Source organism: Adiantum capillus-veneris, chromosome 8 (assembly GCF_014529385.1).
Source record: "Adiantum capillus-veneris isolate H3 chromosome 8, ASM1452938v2, whole genome shotgun sequence".
Lineage (NCBI taxonomy): Eukaryota > Viridiplantae > Streptophyta > Polypodiopsida > Polypodiales > Pteridaceae > Adiantum > Adiantum capillus-veneris.
Genome location: NC_140938.1, coordinates 4,027,984 through 4,055,951, shown reverse-complemented (window position 1 = coordinate 4,055,951; position 27,968 = coordinate 4,027,984). Strand labels below are relative to the sequence as shown.

Below are 27,968 nucleotides of genomic sequence, written 5' to 3'. Positions count from 1 at the left end.
CAACTGCACGCTGCCTAGTCCTGTTTTTTTTAGAAAGTGACTCTTGCAACAGCAATGTGCATAATGCATCAAACTTAATAACTTCAGGATTTCCTTGGGTCATCAGTCTCCAAGTACTAGCAAAAGTCTGGTAGGAATCTGGTAAGGCATCAAGAACAGTCTGCACAAGGAAACTGTCTGAAATGACTTCAATTGCAGAAATAAGTTGCTCATTGATATCCTTGACACTAGCAAGGAAAGTGTCCATATCATCTTCCTCATGCATAATCTTCGACTTTAGCTCTTTACGCAGCAAAGCAATTTTAGCCTCATTGCGGCTTGCATAAAGACTTGCTAGAATATCCCAAGCCTGTTTTGTAGATTTTGTTGAACGAATGTGAGGAACAATGGTGCGCTTCACAGACAACGCAATCAATGCATGAGCCTGCGCATCCTTAATATCCCAACGAGCTTGTTCTGCCGTAGGCAAAACAACTCTAACAGCTGCAATCCTTGCAACAAGACCTGCAACATCCTCAACATCGCCTACATCCTCAGAACCAGAACGTACATCAATGCCCTGCACAATGTTCCAGACACCCTTTGACACAAGAACATGTTGCATCATATAAGCCCACATAGGGTAGTTGTCCCCATCCAACCTGTCCTCAGCAGCAAACATCTTGAACACATCTGTGTTGTTGTTGTCAGCCATGGTAAATACTGCACCTGATGTGAAAACTGCCCAAAAATAGGAGAAACGGAGCAGGAACAACCTGTGCTATATAGCACAAACCGTAGAAGACTATAAGGCACCTGTTATGCAGAAAACGGCACTGATAGAAATTTTGCACAAAATGATGAAATAGCATGTGCAGTACTGCCTGTAGTGGAAACGGAGGCCGAAATGAGCCCAAATCAAAATATTTGTTGACCTGCAAACGCTTGCCAAAGCTCACTGAAATCGGAGAAAGTGAGCAGGCGTGTGCTGGAGCAGCTGGCGACTAAGCCCGGGAGGACGTGACCTGCTCTGATACCAATTGTTGAAATTAGGGTTGCAGAGAAACACACACAACTTGGAGAAGACGAAGGAAGCTCAAGGCACACAATAGAGAGTGTGTTACTTAGTGTGCAATGGAAAGATAGATAGCCCTAGAGTGATGGGTGTATATACAATGCACGGGGAAAAAACCTCCTAAAGAGGGAAAAAATGCCCCGGCGGTCCTAGTATGTTCACACACATCACTACCACATGTATATGGTAACAATGATCTTCAAGTCGCCCTTAAGTTTTATATCAAGTACAATGGTTCGGCCCTTTTCTGTAGTCAAAGTCGCTTTCTTTGCCCAATAATCAGCCACAGCATTGTTCTTATGGTACCAAGGGACACCTAGGAGGACATTACAACCTTCCAAGGGTATTATGTAGAAGTCCTCGTGCCCCAAATACCCCTGACAATGCAACCAAAGTTTGCCAATGACAAGTGTAATGGCCACGTCCCTGCCGGGTGCCGCTAGAACTGCCTCTACTTGTGGCCCCATCCGATCGGGTGTAATCTCGGGCCGCGCCGCCAATTCAGGTAAATGAAGTTGGTCTTGGCTCCTCCATCAAAGAAAATCAGGGCTTCTTGATCTTTCACTTTGCCCCAAGCTCGGCAAAGTTTTGTACTCTCATGAATCGTGCTTGGGTCAGTACCCATGCAATTTGGAACCAGTCCTGTTTTCATCTTGCCTTTTCGTCCACGTTCCTGAGCTACTTTCAAACTCTCTGGCCTTTCTTCATCTTGTTCTTTCTGTGCCTTTTTAGGGCACTTCGCAAAGATGTGCCCAGGAAACACTTCCCCTCTTTGATGTAGTTGGCTCACTCCCCCGGAGTGAGCCGGGGTCGTCCATCCTTATCTTTTTGATGTTGGGGGCTCTTCTTCTTTCTACTTTCATTTTTAGAAGTTTGTTTTGTTTTCTGCATCATGACCTCATTTGTGGGGTAAGTCAAACTGCCTCAGTGTATGGCAAAGCCTCGTTTCGCATGACTCATCAGTTCTTGAATAGAATTTGACTTTTGCTTTAAGTAGTGATCTCGGATCTCCGTTGGAAGTCCCAAGGTGAACCGCTCAATCTGTTCTTTAAATGAGATCTTCTTAAATGAAGAAGCGGGTAGAAAAGAGCTCCAAAATCTCTCGTAATATGCTTCCAAGGTATTGGTCTTGGTCATCCGAAGATGGTTCCAAGCAGTTCGTATGTCGCGTTCGTACTCTCGAGTCAACCAAGAAGAAATGAAAAGCCTTTTAAATTTCAGCCATTTAACTGGCGCTTTCTTGTTCAAGAGAAGGGTGGACCACCATGTTCGAGCATTTTCCTTAAAGTAAGAGGTAGCCCTCCGAATCTTGGTGTGCTCTGAGTAACGCCCTCTAGAGAAAGCTATATCAAATTGCTATATAAAGGCCAAAGCCCTCGAAGCATCTCGGAATCCAGAAAACGTGTCAAATTTAATTGATTGTCCACCTTCTTTAAATTCTTAAACTTTCTTGCTTTGATCCTCTAGAAAATCATATTGGTTGGTTTTATAGAAATTCTTCTTTGCATAAAATGTGTGATCATCGGAGTCCGAACTATCTGAAGACGAGTCCTCTGTAGAACTCTCAGAAACTAGGCGAAACTTAGGCTTCTTTGTCTTTTTCTTGCCCTTGCCGAAGCTTTGCTTTTTGCTTCGCGTTTTTCCTTTTCTGTCTTCTTCGTTCGAGTCAGAAGAGCTAGAAGAACTGTCAGAAGAAGAAGAAGAAGAAGAACTGGATACTCCTTCAAATCTGACATGCTTTTTCTGCTTTCTAGCCGAGGCAAAAGCAGATTGACGACCCAAGTAACCCGGGAAGTCAGTTCCTTTCTTCCGCTTTTTGTCGTGCTTTTTGGCTTTGTTGGTTGCGTCAAAAAGTTGTGTAATCTGTGTATCAACCACCTCTGCGAATTCTTGCTTTGTAAACATCCTCGGAGTAGGAGGTTTCTTGAGTGCCGGTTTGAGGGGTGGTTCTGGGGTCTTCTGCCATTGAGAGTGCACTTCGTCAAAGGATGTCTGAGTAAAAAATTTTGCAAATTTCGGATCCTTTGCAAGATTGATCATCATCTTTGTCGCATCGTCAACCAATTGTCGACGCTCCATCTCTTCAATCTCCGCCTGAGTAGGCTGAGGCGGGCCGTACTCCTCGTGAGAATCTTCTTCGTGATCTCTTCCCGCATCCCCAGATGCAAAAAAAGTCGGCTGTTCTCTGTTTGAATCCATAAGTGTCACGAGAAAAGGATCGGATTTCCTGGTAGAAGAGAAATCGGCCGCGCTCTAATACCACTGTAACAAACTTGGACACTCCAAGTCAAGATTCTATCGCGACACAACAGAGATTCACTTCAAAACAATTCACAGTTCACAATTGATTCGACATGGTCCGACGGAGTTCCATGCCTAGAGATATTGGCCCCAAAGACTGATGCCCCTTTTGGTAATTCTTTTTGTATTAATCTGAGTTCAAAGTACAAGGGAGTGGGAGGGTTCTCTCATGGACTTTGCGTCCAGATGCTCTAAGTTGTGAGAGCCCAACCCACCTATTTATTGATTACAAGGGATGCCCAAAAGCAGAGCTCCAAAAGCTCTCAGTAAAAAGCTTGTCAAAAATAAAGCAATGCCCAAAAAACTTCTAATTTTCAACCTTGCGTAGGAAAAGCAAAATCCGTACAGCTGCTGTAAATCACGGAGGTTCGTACGCTCTGCCATGTCAGCATGCTGCCGCAGTTCCTGCTACAAATCACGGAGGTCCGTACACTGCCACGTCAGCACTGCAGTGGATTTTCCGGGCCTGTTTTTCCAGCCAGCCGAGGTGTGTCTGTATCTGCTTACCATAGTTTCCAGGGCCATGACACGTCACCAGTTTGTGACATTAAGCAACAAGGGTAACATTAGGACAAGTGTCCTCCTTGCTTCTTGAGATAGAGGGCTTATAATACCTAGATATTTGATTAATTAATCTAAATGCTCATTGGACCCCTCTTTAGCCTAGCCAATAGGATTGAAGCACACCATGTGGATAAGCATGGGGAGAACCTGATATGTGTCCATGTGCCCCTTGAGGAAGGGGTGGCCTTTGGGTGAGTGAGAGGTTAAGTCAAACATTCCCTTAGCTTTGGGGCTCCCCCCTCCTTTGTAGGGCACCTCTTTGACTCAAGCCCCTCAAGCACCTTACCCTCCAAGCATGAGAAGCTTCTCAAGCACCTTAGTTGTCACGTGACACATCCAACCCTATGTGTCCGTGGACAAGCTACAAGACGACAAGGGTTCAGTCAGTCCAGTCAGTTTAGATTAGAGGTGATCTGGCACTTTTGTGAGTCTATTCGTAAACCGTGCATGCCCAGTCACTTAGTGTAGATGCATATCCTCTGGTTGCACAAAGCATGATCATAAGCATTCCCATCAGAATCCATCAGAATCCTTCAAGGGAATTTTCTAGTGCATTTAGCCTATTTTCCTTATTTTTGACATTTTTCACTTATTATTTTTAAGTGACTTTTGTTGGAAAGTAGGTAGGGCAAATTGAGTAAGTTTGTATATAAGCAAACTTAGACTCGCACTAATTGGCAAAAGAGGCAGCAGGAGCACCATCGCTCAAAGGCAACTTCTTAGCAAGAACCCTTGGTGGCGTTTTCTCCTCCAAGCAAGACATCCATTGCCTAGCGTTTTTCATTAAGAAGTGTCACCGCCAGGATAACCTCAGCCTCGGCGTTTTCCTTAGCAAGCATCATCGCCATGATCCCCATTCTGCTAGCGTTTTTCCTCCAAGACGGATTGCAGCCCTAGCGGTTCCTAGAATCCCCAAATCGCCCTCCCCTTGCATGGCATTTTTCAGCAGATAAAGAACCAGCAGATTTCAGCCTTGACCCCCCTAAAGACCAGCAGATTTCAGCCGCAAGCACCAGCCCATATCAGCGTTTTTGGGACAGCAGCAAACCAGCCTCAGATTTCAGCCAGTAGTGTTTTTGGACAGCAGTACAAAAGCGTCAGTTTTCAGCCCTTAGATTGGTCTCGCCATCCCCGTCGTCGTCATCGATCTAGCCTAGACTTGCATCAGTCACATGCATCCACTTTGTACCAGTTTGTGCAATCAATAGTAGACCACTCTCGCCGACGAGAGTGGGGCCTTCGGAGGAGGGTTTTACAACGTCTCCGGTGTCGTATTTCTCTTCTCTCTCTATCTCTCAGTCTCATACACTTCACACACAGTGTCCTTTCACTTTGTTTATGATCATTGCACTCTCTCATTAAGAATGGAAGGCTCTCCCTTCCATAAGAACAAAAGGAACCTTGAGCACATTTCGGAGCACTCATCTTGAGCAAAGTTAAACATTCATTCCGCTGCACCTTACATTAGTCAGCAAGTACAGTATGAGCATGGGTTCTCTCTCTCTCATGCCCCTAGCTTGTGGGCCATAGTTACTTGGAACGGGAACGGGGAACAATACGGGAGGGTCTGGAACGGTGAGGAGGAGGGGGGGCCGGAACGGGAATGGTCGACCAAAGTAAGGCTTGAATTACCTCCATTGAGCTTAGTCCCAAATAAACTCCTGAACTGCCCCCAAAACTACACTAAATATGTTTCTCAAACAGCTCCAAATCTACTCCCAAAAGCCTACTTTTTTGCCCCCAAATGCCTACTTTTGCCCGTTCCGTCCCGCGTTTCGCCGTTCCGCCTCATGTTCTGCCTCGTTCCCCCCGTTCCGGTTACACCCCGTTCTGGAATGGTGTTCCGTTCTCGACTCCGTTTCGAGCGGGACTCGTTCGGAACGCCGTTTCGGAACGTTTGGATTGTGTTCCGCCCGTTCCGTGTTACACTGTTGTAGGCTCGCCCCCCTCTTTGTAGGGCTCAGCTTTGTCTCCTCAAGCACAGGGCCTGCTTGGCCAAGGACCTTAGCCATCAAGCATGCCTAGCACTTTAACTATTAAACACCTAAAGCATGGGCCTAGCTTAACCTAAGGCGGTAGCTCTAAGGACTTTTAACACTAACCTTTGGAGGTCTTTAATGAAGCTAACCCTAAGGTCTCTCAAGCTCCATTAGTTGGCATTGCTCTGTGACAGACCATCTCCCATTTGGACCCATTGCCTTTGGTCGCGTGTTGAGATAGATCCATAAGCATATGTCTATATTCCAACTCTTGTTCCCATTTATTCTCCCACATTAAATGATCAATTCAATATGAGAAAATCATTTGGGTTAGTTAGATATTAGATTTTATGACAGTTTTGTTTTTTTTCTAGAGCTTTGTCAAGCTCTTTCGGCGAGTATAGTTTTTGCTTTCTGCACTCGGCTTTTCTTTTTGCCTCCTCACTATCTTGAGAGGAGAATTGGACATCTCGAGTGAATCTCATCAATTGGGTAATTCTATAGGTGATTCACATATTTCGAGTCTTTGGAGTACTTGTCAATCGTTTCACACGTGTCAACTTGCAGTTGACGTTTGTACTCCGCTCTGTAGAGATTCCCCATCGGAAATTTGCTAAACCCTCCGTTGGTTTCTTTTGTTCCCACGTTGGGTTTCAGCTTTTCTTCATCTCCCCGCAGACCGAAGGTCCGAGGGGTGTCGTCTTTGTCAGATTCTTCGTGAGAACCCATGTGTGCTGCAGAAAGCATCGGATTCTTCGTAGGAGAAGAATCGTCCTGAGCTTTGATACCACTGTTATAGGCTTGGACACTCTAAGCGAGAAATCAATAGCAACATATGAATAGAAATTGCAAATATTTGAACTTGACTTGAATAGAGAGAGAGGAGAGTCGACATGGCATGGTGGAGTTTCAAGCCAAGACGCACTGGTCCCAAAGATTGGCCCCCCTTTCGGTATTTCTTTATTATTACTTTGTAAAGGTGCAACTCCCGAGGGTCCAACTCTCTCGGAGACTCTGCGTCGAGATGCTCTACGGAAGAGTGGTCCCATGGGTCCTTATAAACTTACAAGGGATGCCCAAAAGCAGAGCCCCTAAAGCATTAGTTCAAGAGCACCATCACCCAAAAGCATCTGCTATCAAAAGCTCTATGCGAAAATCTACCAGCACAAAACGTAGAAATCCGTACCGTCTGCCACATCATCATGTCAGTGCGATTTATGGAAGTTCAGCCCAGAGTTCAAGCTTTTGATCAAGAGTACCATCACCCAAAAGCATCTGCTCTCAAAAGCTCCACGCGAAAACCCCCAAAATCTGCCAAAACACAGAAATCCATATAGTCTGCCACATCATCATGTTAGTACGATTTATGGATTTCAAGCTTTGACTTTTTTTTGGGTTAGGCCCTTCGGCCGGTGCTCCATAAGTTCTTCCAAGTCAGTAGGGGTTAGGTTTTTATTCCTAACCCTCTTTAGGCCTCTCCGCCATATCTTCAGGGTTCAAAATTTCTTCAGTTCTTTTGAGCGTTCAATTTCTTGCTCTCGCGGCCAATTCCTTCCAGTTGGGCATTGCCACGTCACCAACTTGTGACATGTACTAGTGCTGTGGCATTCAGACACTTGCCTCACTAACATGCTGCATCCTTGCATTCTCAGCACTAGGCCCATATTGTCCAACTAAGTGGGAAATGGCCAATGTTGCATTAAATGGAGATTTTGGAAGGCAACTACTGTCAAAGGTGCAACGGAAAAGGGTGAATCGGGTGATGAACTTGTCTGCAATTGCGAGCAAACCTCCTCTCTGTATCGGGCAGCCAATATATCTTGTATCTATCACGATGGATCTCCTCGTCATCAAGCTCCTAGTGTGTACTGCCCACTGAACGTGCACGGGGACTCACCGCACGCAGTGCCACACCGAGAGGGGGTGCACATGGCAAGGATGAGGAAGTGCTAGCTATAGGAAGAGGGATCTCTGAGGGCATGAGAGAGAGATCGATGGAGGTGAGAGAAAACGCTAGGGAGAGAATGTGGTGCACACAAAACGCTAGCAACAAGAATGGGTCTGGAGTCGTGTTTCCCACCTTGGGCAGCTCTCTACATCTGCATTTTGGGATTAGGAGAGGTGGTGGTCCTGCTGTGTTTTCTACCCCCTCAAAAAGTCTATTGTACTTGCGTCTTTTGGCCCTTAGAGAGTAGCTAAAGCTGCATTTTTCCAACTCTATTCAAAGGAGAGTTGTTTGACCGTGTTTTCTATAATCACTTATGGCGAGTGATCGGACGAAAACACAGAGATAACTGCAAACTTCACACTTAAGTACTACAAAACAACTTGAAAGGAAAAGAGAAAAGATGACACGGTGTGGCGGAGTTCCAAGCCAAGATGTATTGGCAGGACTGGCACCCCTTTCGATATTTCTTTATTATTGAATCGCAAAGGTACAACTCCCGAGGGTCCAACTCTCTCCGAGACTCTGCGTCCAGATGCTCTCAGAAGAGTGGCCTGTGGGCACTTATAAAGAGTACATGGGATGCCAAAAGCAGATCCCCAAAAGCGTAAGTTTTAAAAGCATCTTATCCCAAAAGCAACTGCTCCAAAAAGATAGCGCTAAAATTTGCCAAATCAGCCAGCACGAGTTTCAGAAATCCGTATAGTTGCCATGTTATCACCAGCAGTGCAAATGGTGGAATTTCCATACAGCTGCTGTCATGTCATTAATCAGCGCAATTCCCAGGCGTCCGTCCAGCTGCCACGTCACTGACGCAGGAGATGTCGGATGCCGTCTATATCTTTGTACCTGTTCTTTTTGGGAGATGATGAGAATGCAAAGTCGAACAGATTTTGGGCACTAGGTTTTTAGTAGATGCTGTTGAATTCCAGTTCCAGCTTTTTGTGTCTGTTGCTTTTCAGCCAGAGGCCTTTAAACCGCCTTGAGGGTCACTTTTGCAGATCAGCTTTGTAGTAGATTGCAAAGTGCGTTCCTCCGGTAGTTGTACTCTATGAAGATCAATATAAACGAAATACCGGAAGGGGCGCTAGGGTTTTGGGGCCATTGCACGTCGGAGTGGAACTCCGCCAGTCTGTGTCTACCGTGTGGAATCTTTCTCTCTCTCAGTTTCAGTCGTATTAAAAGTCTGTTCCAGTTTTGCTCTTTCAGTTAGCATGGGGTGCCCTCTATGTTTTTAACCTGCTCCTCGTGAACTCACACGGCTTCTTGAACTCTGACAAACATCCTTTCCCACATTTTGGTGCCGCCCATCTTTTAAATGAATGCATTATTTACTGGAGTTGTCTTGATCTCCACAAAATTCTAGATGCTCAGTTTGCTTTAATGTCCTTTTTGTGATTGTAACATCTCTTCTTTTCTATCTCATTCCCAATTTGTTACTGAAAGTTTTCTTCTGACAACATACATCATTAAAAATTTTCTATCCTCCTTAAGAGTGATGATGATATCTAAATTCTAAAGATAACAATCTTTCAGGCAGCAATGAAAATTGGGAAAGAAGAGGGAATGCAAGGCTATTGGAAGGGGAACTTGCCTCAGGTACTCCTTGCAGACCCGGTTGTATGGTTTCAAACTTGAGTTTTCACTGCTTGCAATACAGTTCACGTTCTCCTCTATGATTATGTGCAGTTTCTTTAACTACAATTTTTTTCTGTCAGGTGATTCGGGTCATACCTTACAGTGCTGTCCAGCTTTTGTCCTACGAGCTTTACAAGGTGGGTCTGTTTTTTTAAAGAATCAAATGCATGTTTGTTGAGTTTAATGGTAATTATACATGCAAAGTAAGCTGGCTGCAGGATATGTCACTGGCTTCTAAGTTCTGTGATTGCATCATGTATTTACTTTTCACAACTTAACAGAAGCTTTTCAAAGGCAATAATAAGGAGCTGTCAGTGGCTGGCCGGTTAGTGGCAGGAGCATGTGCAGGCATGACTTCAACTTTGGTGAAATTCTGCCGCTTTAAGGCTCCTTGAAGTTTCTCAGTTTTTTTTAGTTTTTTTTTTTTTGTGTGTGTGTGTGTGTGTGTGTGTGAGCTTAGTATGCTGTCAATACTGAGGAACCTTCGTCTTGTGTGATTAATTGTTTAATACGTGGGATCGGCATTGAATGTCATGTTTGTGGGCTGTTTGTTACACAGGTCACTTATCCGCTGGATGTTCTTCGCTTACGTTTGGCTGTAGATCCTGCTTGTAAAACTATGGCTCAGGTCTGCATATGATTTGTTAAGCGCGCCATTAGATTGTTATCATGGCTGATATTGTGGCTCTTGACTCTGTGTAGGTAGCATCAACCATGCTAAGAGAAGAAGGCTTGTCTTCTTTCTATAGGGGCCTTGGCCCATCTCTCCTTGGCATTGCCCCTTATATAGCTTTAAATTTTTGTGCATTTGACTTGTAAGTTGCTACTAGAGCAGTGATGGTTTTCATGTTTGCCTTCAATCATGCGGATTCTAATCACTGCAATTGCAGGATAAAACAGTCTCTTCCTGAAGAGATGAGGAAGACTCCAGCAGCATCTTTCCTAACTGCCTTTTTATCAGCTAGCTTAGCAACCGCAATGTGTTATCCTCTTGACACTGTTAGAAGGCAGCTGCAAATGAAAGGGACTCCTTACCTCTCTGTGTGGGATGCAATTCCAGGCCAGTATTAGCAATGCTTCATTGTTATTTTTCTTATCCTCCTCCTAATGATCTCATCTATATCTATTTTCGAGTTTGATAATTTGGGTGACATTGGGGTTGTTTCGATAGGTATTGTCGCAAGCGATGGTCTTGTTGGGCTGTACAGAGGGTTTGTTCCAAATGCACTAAAAAATCTTCCTAATAGCAGGTAACGCAATTGAAGGGTGCAGGTTTCATATGTATATGCATGCAAACCTCTGTTTAAATGGGGGATGTATGTGGGAGCATTTGTAGTTCTACACACAAAATTGGGCATTAATGACATCAGTCAAACACAAAATTGGGCATTGATGACATCAGTCAAATTGACAAAAATATGTAGGCTACAGTAAGCACAATGGAGCTGATGCTCATATAGGCTTGTTAAGGTCTATGATAACGTCTATAATGCTTAGCTATGGGAAACGAAATGGTATGCACAATGGAGCTGATGCTCATACAGGCTTGTTAAGGTCCATGATAATGTCTATAATGCTTAGTTATGGAAACGGTAACAGAAACGAAAATGGAAACAAACTGAAGTTTTCAGAAGTTTCGGGTAACCGTAGGAAGTGAGAAGAATGGAAACAACAACAATATCTGGAATGGGAAACAGGAAAAAAGTTGAGTTTTGGGTAACTATAGGAAGTTTTCAGAAGTTTCGGGTAACCGTAGGGTGTGAGAAGAATGGAAACAACAACAATATCTGGAATGGGAAACAGGAAAAAAGTTGAGTTTTGGGTAACTATAGGAAGTTTTCAGAAGTTTCGGGTAAGTATAGGAAGTGGGGAGAATGGAAACAACAACAATATGGGGAAACGGGAAAAAGGTGGAGTTTTGGGTACCCATGCTATAAAGTGGGCTTTCTTCATATGTAAATGTGGGCAAGAACCTTTGTCATGGTTATATTAATACCTAATGCGTTATGTGAGCAGTATCCGCTTAACAACCTTTGATGCTGCTAAGAACCTAATCAGTGCCAGTCAGGAGGAGTTTCAGAGGCTGCTAAACATAAGAAGAGGTGTTTCAAGCGTAGTTGTAGATCTTCCCTCCCCCAAAAGATCGGAGTAAAGTTACCTGGTGTTAACCAGATACTTTAGGGCGCAACAGCATATAGGCACGCATCAGCAAACCATGGAGATGAAGCATGGTCAAAATTGTATTCTTTTGTCCTCTAATTGAGCAGTTCTAGCCACAGGAAAGAATGTGGTTGATTCTTTGATACCTAAAAAGGATGGATCTGAGATACATTGCAGAGTCAATTTGTAACAGTAAATCGGTGATGGCGGATATCAACGTATTTCCTGGGATGGATATTCTAATTAGTGCAGAAAGATTTCAGTTCTCAATTTTGCAGGTAATGTTTTGTTATACATGAATGTGTTGAGATGTTGAGTCTAGTGGCAATTGAGAGAGAAGTAATTGAAGGTTTGATTAATCTTTTCAAGTTTGTGGAGCGTAACTTCTTCCTTTAAGAAGACCAGTGTAATATCCATAAAGTTTCTTTTCAATTGTGTTTGTAGTACTTAGTCCACTTTTACAGAACTTAATTTTATGGTTTTTGTATCTTTAGCTCTCAATTAAAACCTAGATTCTTAGTAAGTTATTTTGTTGCTTTCTGACATGAATACGCTCCATGCGAAAGAAATCCAGGTTAGTATCTTGTCTGAGTTCTGACTCACAATCTAAGAATAAGAACAGGAAAGTCGATTTGCTTGTGTACTCTCATTAGTAAGAGTAACGAACGTTTTGTTGTTTGTGTTTAAAAATATTCTTACAATGTAAGAATAGGAAGGAGTATACGATCTTCAAGGAAAGTGAGTTGGTAGATGGGATGGAATTTTTTATTGCATTATGGTGATTACTTAGTGTGGTTGAAGCTTCATTCATTCATTGTGTGCTTGGATTGAAATTTATTGTTGGTTGTCCCAAGGAGTGGCCATATCTGCATGACCTGAAGGTACCTTTCGAAAATTAGATGTAATAGTTATGGCCACTCTTTAAACGGTAATGGAACTACAACCAAACAGCACTTGTTCATTGTCCGGGGTGAATGCAAATGATTCTTCTTCCCCCCTTGGCAAATCGCGATATATAGATATGTGCACTTGTACAGATATATTGCAATATTGCATGCCAACCCATTGCAAGGGAACAGTAAAAGACCATAGGATGGTGTGCAAAGGGGAGAGCATTTGAAGTTCAACTCTTGAAAGTGATCTTATTAGAGAGTAGAGTGCATAGAATCCAGAGCAAACATCTCTATGATTGGATCAACTCTCATGCCAAATGATGAAGAGGACAAACATCTTGATTTGCCTAGACCAAAGCTCTTGGTCATAAGTATCCTTAGTGTGTGTCAATTATGTTCTACTAATAAACATTTCACAGATAAAAGTATGCAAAGTGCATTTCAGTTCATGCTCGGATTTCATTTTGAGCTGGATTTTCATGACACGTGGCATTCCATTTGATGTGATTGAAATTCTCCTTTCTAGGATGCACCATGTATATTAAAGAATAAACTAATGTGCATGGTAACAAAATAATGCATGTTGTGGAAAGTTTAGAAACAACAAAATGCAATTTATGAAAAGTTTAAGCAACAATGCCATACTTAATTTAAGGGTGCTCAAGTTTGTGCCAATGTTTGAGAATGTGCAATAATGATTTAAATGGATGGACCAACTATTACTAGAGATACATCCTCTCAATGATTTAAACAACCACCTATTTGACAAAGGTTGTAGCCAAAGTTGACTCAAAGATAGTGATAGCAATTGTGAGGATAATATACAAGAAAAAACATCGAGAAAACTTGACCAACTATACGAAGAAAATACCTCCATCCTGTAAATATAGTTTTGAGAAAGCATACAATGTTTTTTGGGTTGAGAGATACATCCTCTCAATGATTAGACTGCCACCTATTCGAGAAAGGTTGTAGCCAATGTTGATGGCTCAAAGAATCTAACAATAATTGTGAAGATGCAACTAATTCTAGAGGACTAAGCCTTGTGCTACAAGAAAATAATATCGAGAAAACTTGGGTTGCCTCTGACACATCGAAGAAAATATTGAAGGCTATAGAAAAATAGACTTTTAAGTTGTGGACACAAAATCATGTGGTTAAACTTTCAAGATTAAAATAAACTTTGCTTCATGGAAAATGATTTGCAAAACCTTCATGCCACATGTTTTGCTATTGCCTTTTGTGTCGAGTTCATTGTTGCTAGTGCAATAAGTCCTCGCAAGACAGTTATAGAGCCGCTACTCAGTTTTTGGAGCGTGTTTTGGCCATAAACTGCTCATCCAAGTTCGGATTTGAGCACTTTGATATTGTAGACTGTGGTTTTTGGCCGTTCCGGACGCAATGATGCTGTCCATTTTGCTAAATTCCTCATTGTTTCCCTGCTAATTTGGTTTTGTAAGTTTTTCCTGTGAGCGAAGCCTCTACTCAAATTTGTGATTGTATCTAACATATTTCATCCATATGGTGTGAGCTATTTGCCCCATTGGTGTTGGCCCAAGCTCAATTGTATATAAGCATCAGAAATATTTCTTCTTTGAGCTGATTTGTGTGTGTGTGTGTGTGTGTGTGTGTGTGTATTTGTGTGTGTTGAGTGGGCAAGTGAAAAGTCTCTCCTCTCAGTCCATCGGTGTGTTCCCTACTTCCATCAGGTGGGTTGTGTAAGCCGAATGGTGCCCCATAGTGTGTGTGTGTGTATTATCCCAAGAGTGTGTGTCGGGTGATTATAGAGGCATTGTGTGTATTTCCATCCCGCTCACATTCTTTTGGTGCCCCCACGGAGGATCTTCTTCGAGTACCTTCAACTTTGAGATTACAGGTTACATATTACAGGGTACATGTATAGGTACACGTGATTCACATAGGTACAGGTAGCTGGAGTAGAGTGATATACAGGCAAGAGGGAGTCACTTGCAATTGTCGTGGGTATACATCATTTGGCGTTTGTTTGAGCGCATTGTCTGGTATTATACGTTACTTGTGGATATTGCCATTTTACGCCTTTGTGAAGCCATACTTGGTTTTATTTGGCAGTTCCAACCATTTATGAGACTTGGCTGGAAGATAGTCATTTCTGAGACTTGACTATACGATTTTTGCATAAACCTTCGTGAGAGGGTCGTGGTGAGGTTTTATTGAACTGGGGGATTCTAAAGTGACATCCTTTCGGTGACACAGCTAGCTGGAGCACCCTTTTCGTGACCTCATCATAGGCTATGTACTAGTGATTCCTACTTGATGCTTGGGTGCTATTGTTGGCAGGTTATGCATACATATATAGTCTATATTTTGGGTTTTTATTGCTCTAATTCTGGGGAAACTGCCAAATTTTTTTCCAAGTTGTGATGGCTGGTTTTTTGGTCTTTTGAGCCATTTATGTTGTTATGCTGCTGAAATTTTGGCAAAATCAGAGGGTAATTAGTCAAGTGTTCTTTCTTCGGAGCTGCATGGTTGGCCTTTAATGGATAATCATAACGAACCTCAGTTCACTCCTTTTCATTTTGCACAAAAAATCGAGATAAATTTTCATGTGGACATGAAGATTTTTTACCAGCAGCGCATAGTCTTTATGTTTGGGCCAAGAAGATTAAGAGAGATAATGGAATCTCCTTTGCCTGTTGTAATTCCGATGATTAACTATGATAACTCACTTGGTGTGCATGTGTTCATCCTTTTCTAAATCTTGAGCTCCATTGAAGTTTTTGTGGCTTGAATTAGTAAAAGTTTTGGGTTCTTGCACCTGTGTTAGAAGGGGTTCTCAAAGCAATGAAACTTGGGTAGCCATGGGTTTCTCTTATCCGGAATTTCATCGAAGAAGTGATGAAGGTATAGATGACTTTTTGGAAAAGATGGAGGTGGCCTGCATTAGCAACTAGATTCACAATCCTGCGCAAATGTTACGTCTTCTCCAGATTTATTTAAAGAGTGATGCACGAGTTTGGTCCAAAGCATTTGAAGAGGAGTTGCGTGCGGCTGATCCACTTGTGAGATTAAGTTGGGACAATCTAAGGCATGAATTGGAAGTGGAGTTTGTGAAGATAGAAGATCCTGACAAAGTGTGGCAAGAAGTACAGGGTTTGATGCAAAGGGAAGGTGAGCCAGTAGATGAGTACATACATAAGTTTTCAATGGCATGGGAGAGGAATCAGGATGTGCAAGGCCTCAGCACCACAGGTATCCCCACCTGATATGATGAAGAAGGACAGGTTCTTGGATGGTCTTTTTATACGTTGGAGAGTGGAGCTAAAAAAGCTTAGGACATATGAAGATGTACTAGATGTAGCGAGGAACAAAGAGTGGAAGCTGAGAAGAATGAGTCAGCTAGGAGTAGAGTCTTTGCCCAGGAGGTATGAATTTGAGCCTATGGATTCTTTGCAAGGTCGCATGCTAGGGGTTCATCATGAACCAGTGGTTTTTGTTACTCCTCAGGTTATGCTAGCAATGGTCACTACAGTGCAAAATGATAGGCTAAGGCAAGACATAAGGCAAGTGGTATATTTAATGAAGAATCTCAGCCGAAACATGCTAGGTAATGTGAGAAATAATCAAGGTCGTGTGAGGTTTGCAAATCAGCCAAGAGGTGAAGAAAAACCCATGAATGGTGCTGGACAAAGCAATGGTAGGGTCTGGAGGCAGACGCTCACGTGTTATAATTGTGGAGAGTTGGGCCACATCAGCCCACAATGTGATAAGCCACCAAGGATGGGGGGAGACATGTATCCATTACCAAGACATGTGCTGACTAGGTCAAATGATTATGGCATTTTAATTAAGGGAAGAGAAAGAACCAATGGATTAACCCAAGAGGAAAAGGGAAAGACAAAAGTGATAAGTGTGGTCACCTTGGAGAAGGTAGCAAAGTTGGAGGATACGTTAGTGATGCCTATTGGGAAGTGGACCACACAAGATAAGGAAGGAAGAAATGGTGTAGGTACTAGTAAGAAGAAGGGAAAGATCCATGAAGACGAGGATGTCAAGGCCAAGAGGAAAAGAAGGGCTCATCGCAAGTTTCATGTTTCAGATTTTGCACTAGGAGATGGGCAATTAATCTATGACTTGAAGGAGGATTTGACTAGCAGGAAAGCAGATGTTACTTTTGGGCAGCTTATAGAGATGGTGCTTAAGCTAAAGCGACAGTGGAAGAGGATGGTTAACCAAATGGAGAAAGAATCAGAGAGAGATTCAGTGAAGGTGTTGGCGATGGATGAGCTACCAGACATTTGCCCAATAGTAGATGTGTGGCACTGAAGAAAAAATATGTGACAAGGTTACTTTTGGGCAGCTTATAGAGATGGTGCTTAAGCTAAAGCGATAGTGGAAGAGGATGGTTAACCAAATGGAGAAAGAATCAGAGAGAGATTCAGTGAAGGTGTTGGCGATGGATGAGCTACCAGACATTTGCCCAATAGTAGATGTGTGGCACTGAAGAAAAAATATGTGACAAGGTTATGTTGATGGTGGAGCCCAAATATGTGTCATAACACACTCATGCGTTGAGAAGATGTGTCTTATAGTGACTGGGGTGGCAAGCTTCCGGATCAGATTGGCAAACCATCAAAAAGAAAAATGTTTAGGTGTTCTAAAGAGCTTAGAAGTGGATGCATATGATGCAAAGGTAGTGGTTGATTTTCATTTGATGCCAGCGGGGTTGGGAGCATTTCCTATTATACTGGGCACACCATGGTTATGTACAGTGGGAGTTGTTTAAGATTGGAGACATGGTACGATTAGCCTCTATGGAAACACAGGTGCAAAGAAGCTATATAATATGGACACAAGGAAACTATTGGAGGAACTTTATGAAGATGAGGATGAGTCTAGTGATGAAGACTATTCCACATTGTCTGACGAGGACAGTGATAGTACTACCAGCAGTGATGAGGATGTTGATGTTGCATTTCTTCTAATGGACAAAGAAATCCATGAGTCTGGTTTAGTTGCATTTGCAAATGAGATTGCAGATGAAAGTGAAGGGCCTTATGAAGTGATTGAAGGGCTGATGCAAACCAAGGTTGAATTTTCAAAGAAGTAGGAATCGATGACACAAATGATCAGTGGAGACCTCTCAGCTATGGAGAAGGAGATAGCTGGCTAGTTTTTTTTATTTGTTCATTACTTCATATGAAGAGATTAGAGGGTTCAAAGGAGAAGAGATGTATATAGAGCTGAAGGAAGGTGCTAAGCCAGTGCGGCAAAGGCTAAGAAGGATGGGTCAAGAGCAGATGGAAGCCTTGCGGGAAGAGGTGGACAAGTTATTGAAGGCAAGGTTCATAGTCCCAGTAGAGACTACAAAATGGGTGAGTCCAGTAGTAGTCAGCCCAAAGAAGAATGGAAAGTGGAGGATTTGTGTAGATTTTAAACCCTTAAACGCAACCACCAAGAAGAACCCATATCCTCTTCCATTCATCGATCAAATCTTGGATTCAGTGGCAGGTTATGAGAGGTACAGTGTGTGTGATGGTTTTTCAGGCTATTTCAATTGAAGATTGTTCTTAGAGACCGAACAAAGACAACTTTCATTATGCCGTGAGGTTGTTATTGCTAAACGGTATTGCCATTTGGGTTGTCAAATGGACCATCCTTCTGGGTGAAAGCATGTTAACCTGTCATGCTTTTTCATGTCTCGGACAATGCTAACTAGCACAATTTTGACATATGCTAACTAGTACAATAACTTGAGCTACATCTCCAAGATCTATGATATATGATATATCAATAGAAAGCAATTGAAACAAGAAATCCAAATGTACAACCTCCGACAAATTTTGCTATTATTTGTAAAAAATTTACCGGACGCCCAACTTTCGAAGATGTGCTAACTTGAAACTGCTAACTAGCACAAAAAGCGCGACAGGTTAACATGCTTTCACCCTTCTATCAAGAGAGAGCAAATTGGGGATTGTCACCATTCATTGGTAGTTGTGTTAAAGATTTTATGGACGACTTTTGTGTCTACAGTAGTAGGATTGAACACCATGAGAAGCTGCCAATGGTATTGGCTCGATATGATGAATGTGGAGGACAACTAAATCCAAAGAAATGTCATCTAGCACAGCCAAGGGTGAAGTTATTGAGCCATATGGTGTCAAAAAATGGCATTGAGGCTGATCCAGACGAGGTTAAGTCTATCATTCTTCTTCCATCACCTAAGAGTACAAAGCAATTGGCAACCTTTATACACAAAGTCAAGTACATGGCGCGATTTATTCCATTGTCTTCACAACTCCTTTATCCATTACAACAAGTGGCAAAGCATGATCCATTGCAATGGGATGACAAGTGTGAAGAAGTGTTTCAAGAGGTGAAAGAGGTGTTAGGGGGGCTGTCATCCATGCAAGCTCCTCATTGGGAGCAAGTGTTTTATGTAAATCTATCAGTAGGGGATGATGTCATTGGAGCCATGCTATTGCAAAAGGGGAAGGGCAGCCATTATATGAGGCCAGTGTATTGTGCAAGCCGAGTGAAGTTGGTAGCAGAAAGACAATTGTTGAAAGTAGAGCTAGTGATGGCCAATGTAATATTTGCTTGTCGACGATTTTGTCATTACTTGCTACCACGACCTTTTGTTTTCTTAACGAGTTACACCTTTTTTCCACAATTAATTAATGGCACTAACATGTCAAATGTGGTCAAGAAATGTGTAATTGAGTTGCAAGAGTTTGAGTTCTCTTTTTTAGTGGAAGACAATACAAGAGCTACCCTAGCTGATTTGTTGATTTACAAGGAGAATCCCCTTCTTATTAAGGAAGATGTGGTGAGAAGGGTAGTTGAAGAAGTACCATAGATCAACAATGCACATGTGTTGTTCTTTGATGGCTCATACAGAAAGAGCCATGATGCGGCTTCAGGGGGTATAGCACTTTACGATCCAGAGGGAAAGCTAGTATATAAGAGAGGGTTCAAATTGGATGCTCATAGTAACAATGAGACTGAATATGCTACTTTGGAAGCCGGATTACACATTTGTTTGAAGCATGGGATTAAAAGGTTGAGCATAAAAGGTGATGCCTTGTTAGTTGTGAAGCAAGTGTTGGGTGTGTGGAAGAGCAAGAACACCTCATTGAAGGAAATGTGTTTCAGAATTAAAGGCCTGTTAAAAAAGTTCGAAGCATGGAGCATCAGACACATTGAATGTTCTCTAAATGGAGAGGCACATGAAGCAGCTCAAAGCATGATTGAGGAGCTATTTGTGTTAAGGACTAATTCACCTCTTTATCATGGCTGGGAAAGTTTGGCTCAAGAAGAGGATTTTTTGCTAACAGGAATCATTCCGAAGGACATTCAGAAGTCTAAGAAGTATGGTTTTGTGCGTAAGTATGGTTTTGTGCGTAGAGCATCCAAGTACAAATTGATTGGTGATGTCTTGTACATGAAAGGGGCTGATCTCGTGTTGAGACATGTACCTTGGCGGGAGGAGCTGTATAGAGTGTTGGAAGAGAATCATGAAGGCGCATTTGGCGGACATTTTGCTCTAAAGATCACCTTGCATAAGATCTTGGAAGAGGGGTATGTGTGGCCTAGTTTGCACAAGGATGTTCACCATTGGTGTAGGTCTTTCAATAGATGTCAAGCATTTGGGAAGAGAGTATTGAAGCCAGAGCTAAGAAAAACCATTATGGCGCTTGATGTGTTTGAAAAGTGGGGGATTGCTACAATAGGCCCGTTACCTATCACAAGCAGGGGAAAAGGCTATATTTTGACTGCAGTGGACTATCTCTCCAGATGGGCAGAGGCCACATCAGTAAAACAAATCACTACGAAGGATGTGGCAAAATTTGTGTACGATGAAATATGTTGCAAGTTTGGGGTGCCACTGAAGCTACTTTCGGATAAGGGGTCAGGATTTATAACTAAACTATTAGACTTTTTATGTGTGAAGATGAAGATTAGGCACCACTATACCACTCCTTATTATCCACAATGTAATGGCTTAAATGAAAGATTCAATGATGAGTTGGTACAAATTCTTTTGAAAGTGACAGAGCACCAAAGAATTGGGATTTGAAATTGCCTAGTGCATTATGGGCTTACCGTACTTCGATGAAGACAGGTACAGGTTTACTCCATTTCATTTGGTATATGAAAAGGAAGCACTATTGCCTGTGGAAGTAGAGTTGTCTGCGGTCAAGATGTTAGAGAAGTTGCTTGGGCAGTCTAGTGATGCATTCAAAGAGAGGCTCTTACAATTACAAGAGGTTCAGCTAGATAGAATGAGCGCATTGGAACATTATGGACATATGCAAGATGAGGCTTTAGCAAAGATAAATGAAGTAAGGGTATCAAGAAATATGACTTGGTTTTGCGCTACAATAGTAAGCTGGACAAGACATTCCAAAAAAAGTTTTAAAGTTAAGTGGGAAGGCCCTTTCAAGGTAGTTGAGTGTTTTCTGAATGGTACATATCAGCTGGCTAACCTCGCTGGGATTCTACATAAGTAAAGGATAAATGGAATGCGTCTTAAATTATATAATGCTAGATTAATGATAGTGGAGCAAGATGAGTTGTCTGCAGAACAAGTAATGTCTGTGAGGGATGAGGAGACCTATGATGCGGCAAGTCTGAGATCTCTTTTTGCTATTGTTGATCATGAATGATCTAGCAGGCTAGGGGATGGGCAAATTCCGTTAGGAGTTTTTTGGAAAAAGTGATTGCACATATGTACATACACATGCATGGTGAATCAAATAAAGAATTGCCCATTGTCCAGAGCCAGGTGGTTACGTGTGGCCCACATGTGTACAGGTAGAACAGCGTGTACATAGTACATCGATTTTCATTGTGTTTTTATATTATAATAATGAGCAGTTGGTGGAGCGTAAACTTCTCAAGGAAGCTATCAATGGGATCACGCCATGAGGTAAGTAGGTGCGTCAGATGACATCCAGTGGTGTCAGTAGGTCGAATGGGATCAAGTCTTGCACGTGGATAAGTGAGGACACAACGGGAGTGTTTTCTTGTTATGAATTATGTAGAAAGTTCATCATGAGAACTATATTTGGGGGCCACTTCACGAGATTACGAAATGCATTATTGGGAAAAGTTGAGTGCCAAGTGTGCGGATGGATGTAAAAAGGTAACAAAAACGCACTGCATGGTCATTTTTTGGCATGTTCGGGGTCCGTGTGAGGTCAATCTAAAGGCCAAAGGTGCCCAAGGGACAAGTGAAGTGTGGACACTAAAAAATATGAGAAAAAAACCAGAAAAACATGGAGAGAAGAGGATGAACAACCGCTACCCAGTTTTTGCTGTGTTTGGAGCCTGTTTTGGCCATAAACTGCTCATCCGAGCTCGGATTTGAGCACTTTGATATTGTAGACTGTGGTTTATGGCCGTTCTAGACGCAATGGCACAGTCCATTTTACCAAATTCCTCACTATTTTCTTGCTATTTTGGCAGTGTAAGTTTCTCCTGTGAGCGAAGCCTCTGCTCAAATTTGTGATTGTATCTAGCATATTTCATCCATATGGTGTGAGCTATTTGCCTCATTGGTGTCGGTCCAAGCTCAATTGTATCTAAACATCATAAATATTCCTTCTTTGAGCTGATTTCTCTGTGTGTGTGTGTGTGTGTGTGTGTTGAGTGGGCAAGTGGAAAGTCTCTCTCCTCTCACTCCATCGGTGTGTTCCCTGTCTTGATCAGGTGGGTTGTGTAAGCCGAGTGAGTGGTGCCCCATAGTGTATGTGTGTATTATCCCAAGAGAGTGTGTCGGGTGATTATAGAGGCGTTGTGTGTATTTCCATCCCGCTCACAATGTGGTATCAGAGCACAGGCAATGCAACACCTCATAGGCATTGTAAAACGATGTCTACGACTGCAACAAACCTAGTAGAGCTCTAAATGTTGTCGACCGTTGCAGCAGAGAAAGACACCCTCTCAAAACGCTCATAGGCATGGCGTTTTGAAATGTTGTCTGCGTATTGGGGGAGAACACCTCTAGTGGAGGTCTTTTACAGCGTTTTGATATGCAGTCATAGGCTAGGGATAATACTCAACGTTTTGAAACGCTGTCCAACCACAAGCTTGACGACAATGGTGGTGATTAAGAGCATATTAAAGCGTTGTTGTGGCCATCGGTGGTGCTTTGCCAAGTGTGTCAAAATGCTCCCTAAGGCAATTGATGTAGGTGAAAAAGTGGTACTTGGGCATTGATGTTGGCAACTTCTCAGCATGTAAACACGAAGACAAAGGTAAACACGCTCTTCGAGATGGTGCAATAACCAACAACAACCCTCGTTACCAAGCTTCTTGAAGACTTCAATATGGCGTCGAAAGTCGACAAATTCATTGAATCTGGCTTTCACACTTGGAAAATAAAGGTAAAAGGTTATCAAATGTGCAAAAATATGTGGAGTGTCATAAAACCTCTTTCAACGGATGGATCAAGCACATTGGGTGTAGTACCAGAGAATATCTGCCGAGCAACAGAAAAAGGATGAGAAAGCATTAGGTATTATTCTAACTTCTCTAAAAGATGACTTTGTTCATTATTTGAATGACATTAGTTCTTGTAGTGCAGCCTGGAAAGAGCTAGAGACTCCCTTTGGTGCTAAAGCCAAATATTCCATGATGAAACTCAAAATGCAATTATATTCTCTTGCTATGCGTGCTGATGAGAACATAATTGAATTAGCCAATAGATTGAAGTGCTTAAGAGCTCAACTAGTGTATGTTGAAGCCACGGTTTTGGATGAAGATCTCATAGCTATTTTGTTGCTAAATAGCTTACCTGCAGAACTTCATCAAATTGTCAAACTGTTTTAAAAGAAAAAGATTCGTTGCCCTCCTTGGATGATATTATTAATTCCTTGTAGGAAGAAGAAAAAGAGTATCTCGTGCCAATTCTTCCATTATTCCCAATGCATATGCGATCAGTAATTGCGCTTCAACCTCATCTTTAACCAGATTATCTGCTAGTACCACATCTTGTGCCATTTGTGGGCGCAATAATTATCAAATTTTAGAAAAAATCCTTATACTCATTGTGGTAAGACGAATCATCCCTCCAATAAGTGCTTCAAAATGAATAAAAATCATATCCATGTGGTTGATGGTGATACAAAATCTCAAGTACTTTCAGTTTTCAACGATGTTCTTTAAACTCAGTCCTATTTTATGTCCTTTATAGTCAAATAAATTGTACGGGTTATAGACACTGCCACATATAAGTGGTAAGACCTCCCAAAAATCTATTCAGTTCTCAGTCCATTTGTAAACCACTTCTCATGAGGTTATTGGGTAAACCTAAACCGAAGGTTTGGAAGTAAACCAAAAACTCCATCTGTCGCAGTAGCTAATTTTGGCCTACACCCTATGTGTTTAAGGGGGGGTTCATTATCATAGCACCAGGTTATGGGTATACCAAAACCCTTGGTTGTGAGAGAACCTAAAACTCACGGTTGAAGAGTAACCCTAAAACTCTGTATCATGCGAGTGGTCCATTTAAGTCTAGTTTCGGGCTTGAGGGGGGGATTGTTAGGTTTTCAAGCCCTACTCTGGTGTGAAACCCATAGGAACACTCTCTTAGAACATGCAAAGATGCATCCACTTCTTTTAGAAATTTGCATGGCTAAAGATCTCTATATATGTAAGCCTCTCAATACAAGAAATATAGCGTTTTTTTCCTTTTGTCTCATTTTTCTGCGTCATTCTCTTCTCTCTCTCGTTTTTTCTGCTCTTTCTCTACTCTGTATGCTCTCAACAGGTCGCCATGTCTCCCTATCGTCACCCCCCCCAGGCGATGAATCCCTACATAGTCTTTTCATTTCCTAAACTCACCCTTCACTTATGCACTTAAGATGTTTTGAAAGGCTTTTTAATTTTCCAAGATTGGGGAGACCTAATGGCATGATATTGTGTGGATTTTGACTGGCTTGTACCAAGAATTTTGGGGAGGCTTTTTCTAGTAGCTGACTTGATGATATGTAGTGAGAATGACCTACCTTGATGATTATCTTGTAGTTAGGAAGTCTAAAGGAATATGCTTCACTCAAAAATCTTTTTTCTAGGGGACTTCACTTCTTTGATGATGATGTTTATACTGATATAGAACTTGTGGCCATTTATTTTTATGAAATTCTAACTATGACTGGTTGATTTGGCATGTGTCTAAATTTTATGACTAGGTTGCTCCAATTGTCTTTATACTCCTTGAAAATTTCTAATCCTCATTGTATAACTACATTACAATTTTAACATTGGTATGTTGATCTCTTATCCATAACTTTCTTAGAAGGTTTTGTTGCTCTTGGCAACACCATAATGGTGCTATTTGTTTTGAAATTAATAAAGATCCCATATTTTGAAGCGACATAGCTGATCTTACTTGTCTTTGCTCTATTTGTTTTCAATGATTTTTGCTACTAATCATCTATTTAGGACTTGGCTCCTTTATGTGATACCACGCTTGTTTGTTTTGATAAACACAAGGATTCCTCTTGGTAGAATGGTTCTGCCTCAGGCACAGGGTATGGAATTATTTATAGTCTTGTCGATTACCTGGTGTGCTCTAGTTTGATACCATTTTCTAGCTATACTGATGGAGAAATGAAAGTATACTTTTAAATCATATAGCTTTTCAAGTGTTTGGATCATTTTATGATGAATAATTTGACGAACTTCTATCAATCTACCTTGTGTGTATGAATTGGGTAGTCATTTTCATATGTTCTACACCACACCAGATTTGTGTTTTTCTATTTTTGAAATTTTTTCACTAACTAGTCTCATCACCTCCTCTTGGCCTTTCCTCTTGATTTTATACCCGATGACTATTGTCTCCTTTTGTCTGTACCTTGAGTCCTACTAGTCTACATCTAGTTCTAGTTTTATTCCCAGATGTGTTCCTCGGAGTATAAGGGTACTTGTAAGCATTTTTGAGGAATGTTCTCTTACCAATTTCCGCCTTTGCACATTTTCTCCCTAGAAAAAAAAAAGGTGTTAATGTTTTGAGAATAGTTAATAGCATTGCTAGCCCTCATTAGTTTGATTGACTTTCATATGTAGATTTTACAATAACTTATATAGACCTTGCTAAAATTTTTACATGACCCTTGCACTGTGGGTCTAGTTTCAACTTTATTTTTCCCTATTAACTTTTGAGGTTTACAAACAAGATAGTGGGTAGTTTGTGGACAACTTTTTAACTCTATGAAGAAGCATAAAAATAATTTGAAGTCTCTCATGATCACTTGGATACTAATCTGAGAGAATATTGATGGTTTGTTACATTGACTATTGGCTTATGAAAAGAAAGAGCCTCGAGCTTTTTTGAATTTATTCGAAAACTACCCTCTTGATGGGTTTTTAAAAAAACATGTTTGTTTTTTACATAACTTTGAAAAACATAAATTGCTTAAACAAAAGATTTCAAACATTTCTATTACTAGGGGTGATGGCCTAATAGCACAACGAAAATTCAAAATTCAAAACTTAAAACTCAAAGACAAAAAAAAAAAAACAAAAAAAAATCTCAAAATGCAAAAAGAAAATTCTTTTACTTCAAAAAAACTTTCTATTAGCTCAAGTAGTTGCTAATTTTAAAACTTTTAGGTACGACATAGATCACAATTAATAGGTTCTTTGACACTTGTAAAAGATATCCAAGGTAATGAATCTCTTGTCTTGTTTCTATGGATGCATTTGAGAATTCTATCTTTGTTTAAAGAGGATTAGCTTTGTTGCAGTTTGACCCTGAAGATGAAGACCTAGTTCATCTAATAATTCTTTTTTTATTCCAGATTTATAGGATAACTAGAATATTGCGTCATTATCACCTTATTGTACATAAATGATTGAAATGCACAAAAGTTTGTGTACAAATACCTTCATGTCGTCTAAAGTCAATAGTCTTTTGAACAAAGTGTTCTTTTTGTGTGTAGTATTATTCTTAAAACGGCACAACACACACCCTAAACGCAAGGCCTTCCTAGGAAACTTGGCAGGTTGGGAGTGTATCTTTGGCTTACTTATTTTCTTTAGTCTTTGACCATTGTTAGTAATTCCTTATAGGTAGACATGTGTTAGATGGTTCGTCTTTGACTCTAGAAGGGGTTCCTAATCATATCCATTTTGGCCCTTTCACTTGGATGGTTTCAAGAAATAGGATCTACCATTCTTACTACCTCTTGTTAGATTTTGAATTTAGATCGACTATCTTTGTTTTAGGGAGAAACTACTTCTTAATGGATTGCGTGAGAAAGGTTTATCAACACTGACATACATTGGCTCACAAAGCCTTAATAGTCCTATTGGAATATAATATTCAGAGAGAAATTGTTTGATATTTCTTATTCAAGAAGCATTGCTTTAATGGTTCTTAAAAACGTGACTTTTGTCATACTATCAACTGTACTATTAAAGTATATCAACTAGCTTGTTTTCAAGCTTGTTTGTTGTGCTCTCATCAAACTTGATGAGGTAGTAGGCCCATACTCAATGGGTCTATTACATTGAGAGTGGTGCCTGGGGAAAGGGTGGCGCATGTGCGCCCACTCTCTCTCTCTCTCTCTCTCTCTCTCTCTCTCTCTCTCTCTCTCTCTCACACACACACACACACACACACACACACACACACACACATACATTGTATTTTTATTATTGGTAGTGATTACTCCACCTAGCCTATCAATACATGCAACCTTGGGTTCTCGACTATGCCTAATACTGACCCATTCTAGGATGTATAACTTCTCCCCATAAGTCTTATGAGCACTACGAGATTCTTAAACTGCCTTGGAAATAACTTCTTGAAAAGAATCAATACTAATTTTTGTTTCTATACCTTCTTTAGAGCTATATTCTCCTTCGAAGGTATGACTAATGATTCTTGTCTATACATTAGGGCCTTCCTAATACAAGAGGTCAACTCTATGTAGCTGAGGTTTGGTTTAAACACTATCTCTCATATGTGGCTTGCTTGAAGCCTCTTATTCATACCCTATAATTTTTCATCAAACAGGGCTTCCGAGGATGCTATCATAGGTAAATACATGAGGCCTCAAATGATGTTGAGAGAGAGAGAGAGAGAGAGAGAGATGATTTTCAAAGAAGATCAAAGATCCTCACCTTTTAGTTAAACACATTTTGTTTTTGATGAAATTTCATCCTATCACTCTGGTACAAAATCCGAAACGCATTTGGACTTTCGTACGAGTTTTGTACAAATTTGCTATTGTCTAATGTCGATTGTCATTTCTAATAATTTAGCAGTTCAACAGTGGTTATCTTTAGTAAAGGAGATAAGAACGGAGACAGCCACAACTACTGCACATGTTTCCAAGGATCACTCTTCTTATGTTTTTACATCCAACCTAAATAGAACTTATAGTTTTGAAGATTCCTAACTAAATTATGCTTCCAAAGGTAAGGTTGTGGGGACT

The 27,968-nt window shown here is 41.2% G+C and overlaps 1 protein-coding gene across 2 annotated transcripts in view; it reads left to right on the top strand.

The window, feature by feature from the left end:
* The window catches only part of LOC147451597 (putative envelope ADP,ATP carrier protein, chloroplastic), a 95,600-nt gene extending 83,689 nt beyond the window's left edge, over positions 1-11,911 (top strand). For both annotated transcript variants that reach the window (XM_086517502.1, XM_086517501.1), the window contains 8 exons: positions 9,380-9,442; positions 9,562-9,618; positions 9,763-9,846; positions 10,041-10,109; positions 10,184-10,296; positions 10,372-10,541; positions 10,653-10,731; positions 11,498-11,911. In XM_086517502.1, the coding sequence (XP_086373628.1) occupies positions 9,380-9,442; positions 9,562-9,618; positions 9,763-9,846; positions 10,041-10,109; positions 10,184-10,296; positions 10,372-10,541; positions 10,653-10,731; positions 11,498-11,633 (771 nt within the window). In that variant the 3' untranslated portion in view covers positions 11,634-11,911. The remainder of the gene's footprint in view (positions 1-9,379; positions 9,443-9,561; positions 9,619-9,762; positions 9,847-10,040; positions 10,110-10,183; positions 10,297-10,371; positions 10,542-10,652; positions 10,732-11,497) is intronic.
* The last annotated feature ends 16,057 nt before the right edge of the window (positions 11,912-27,968 follow it).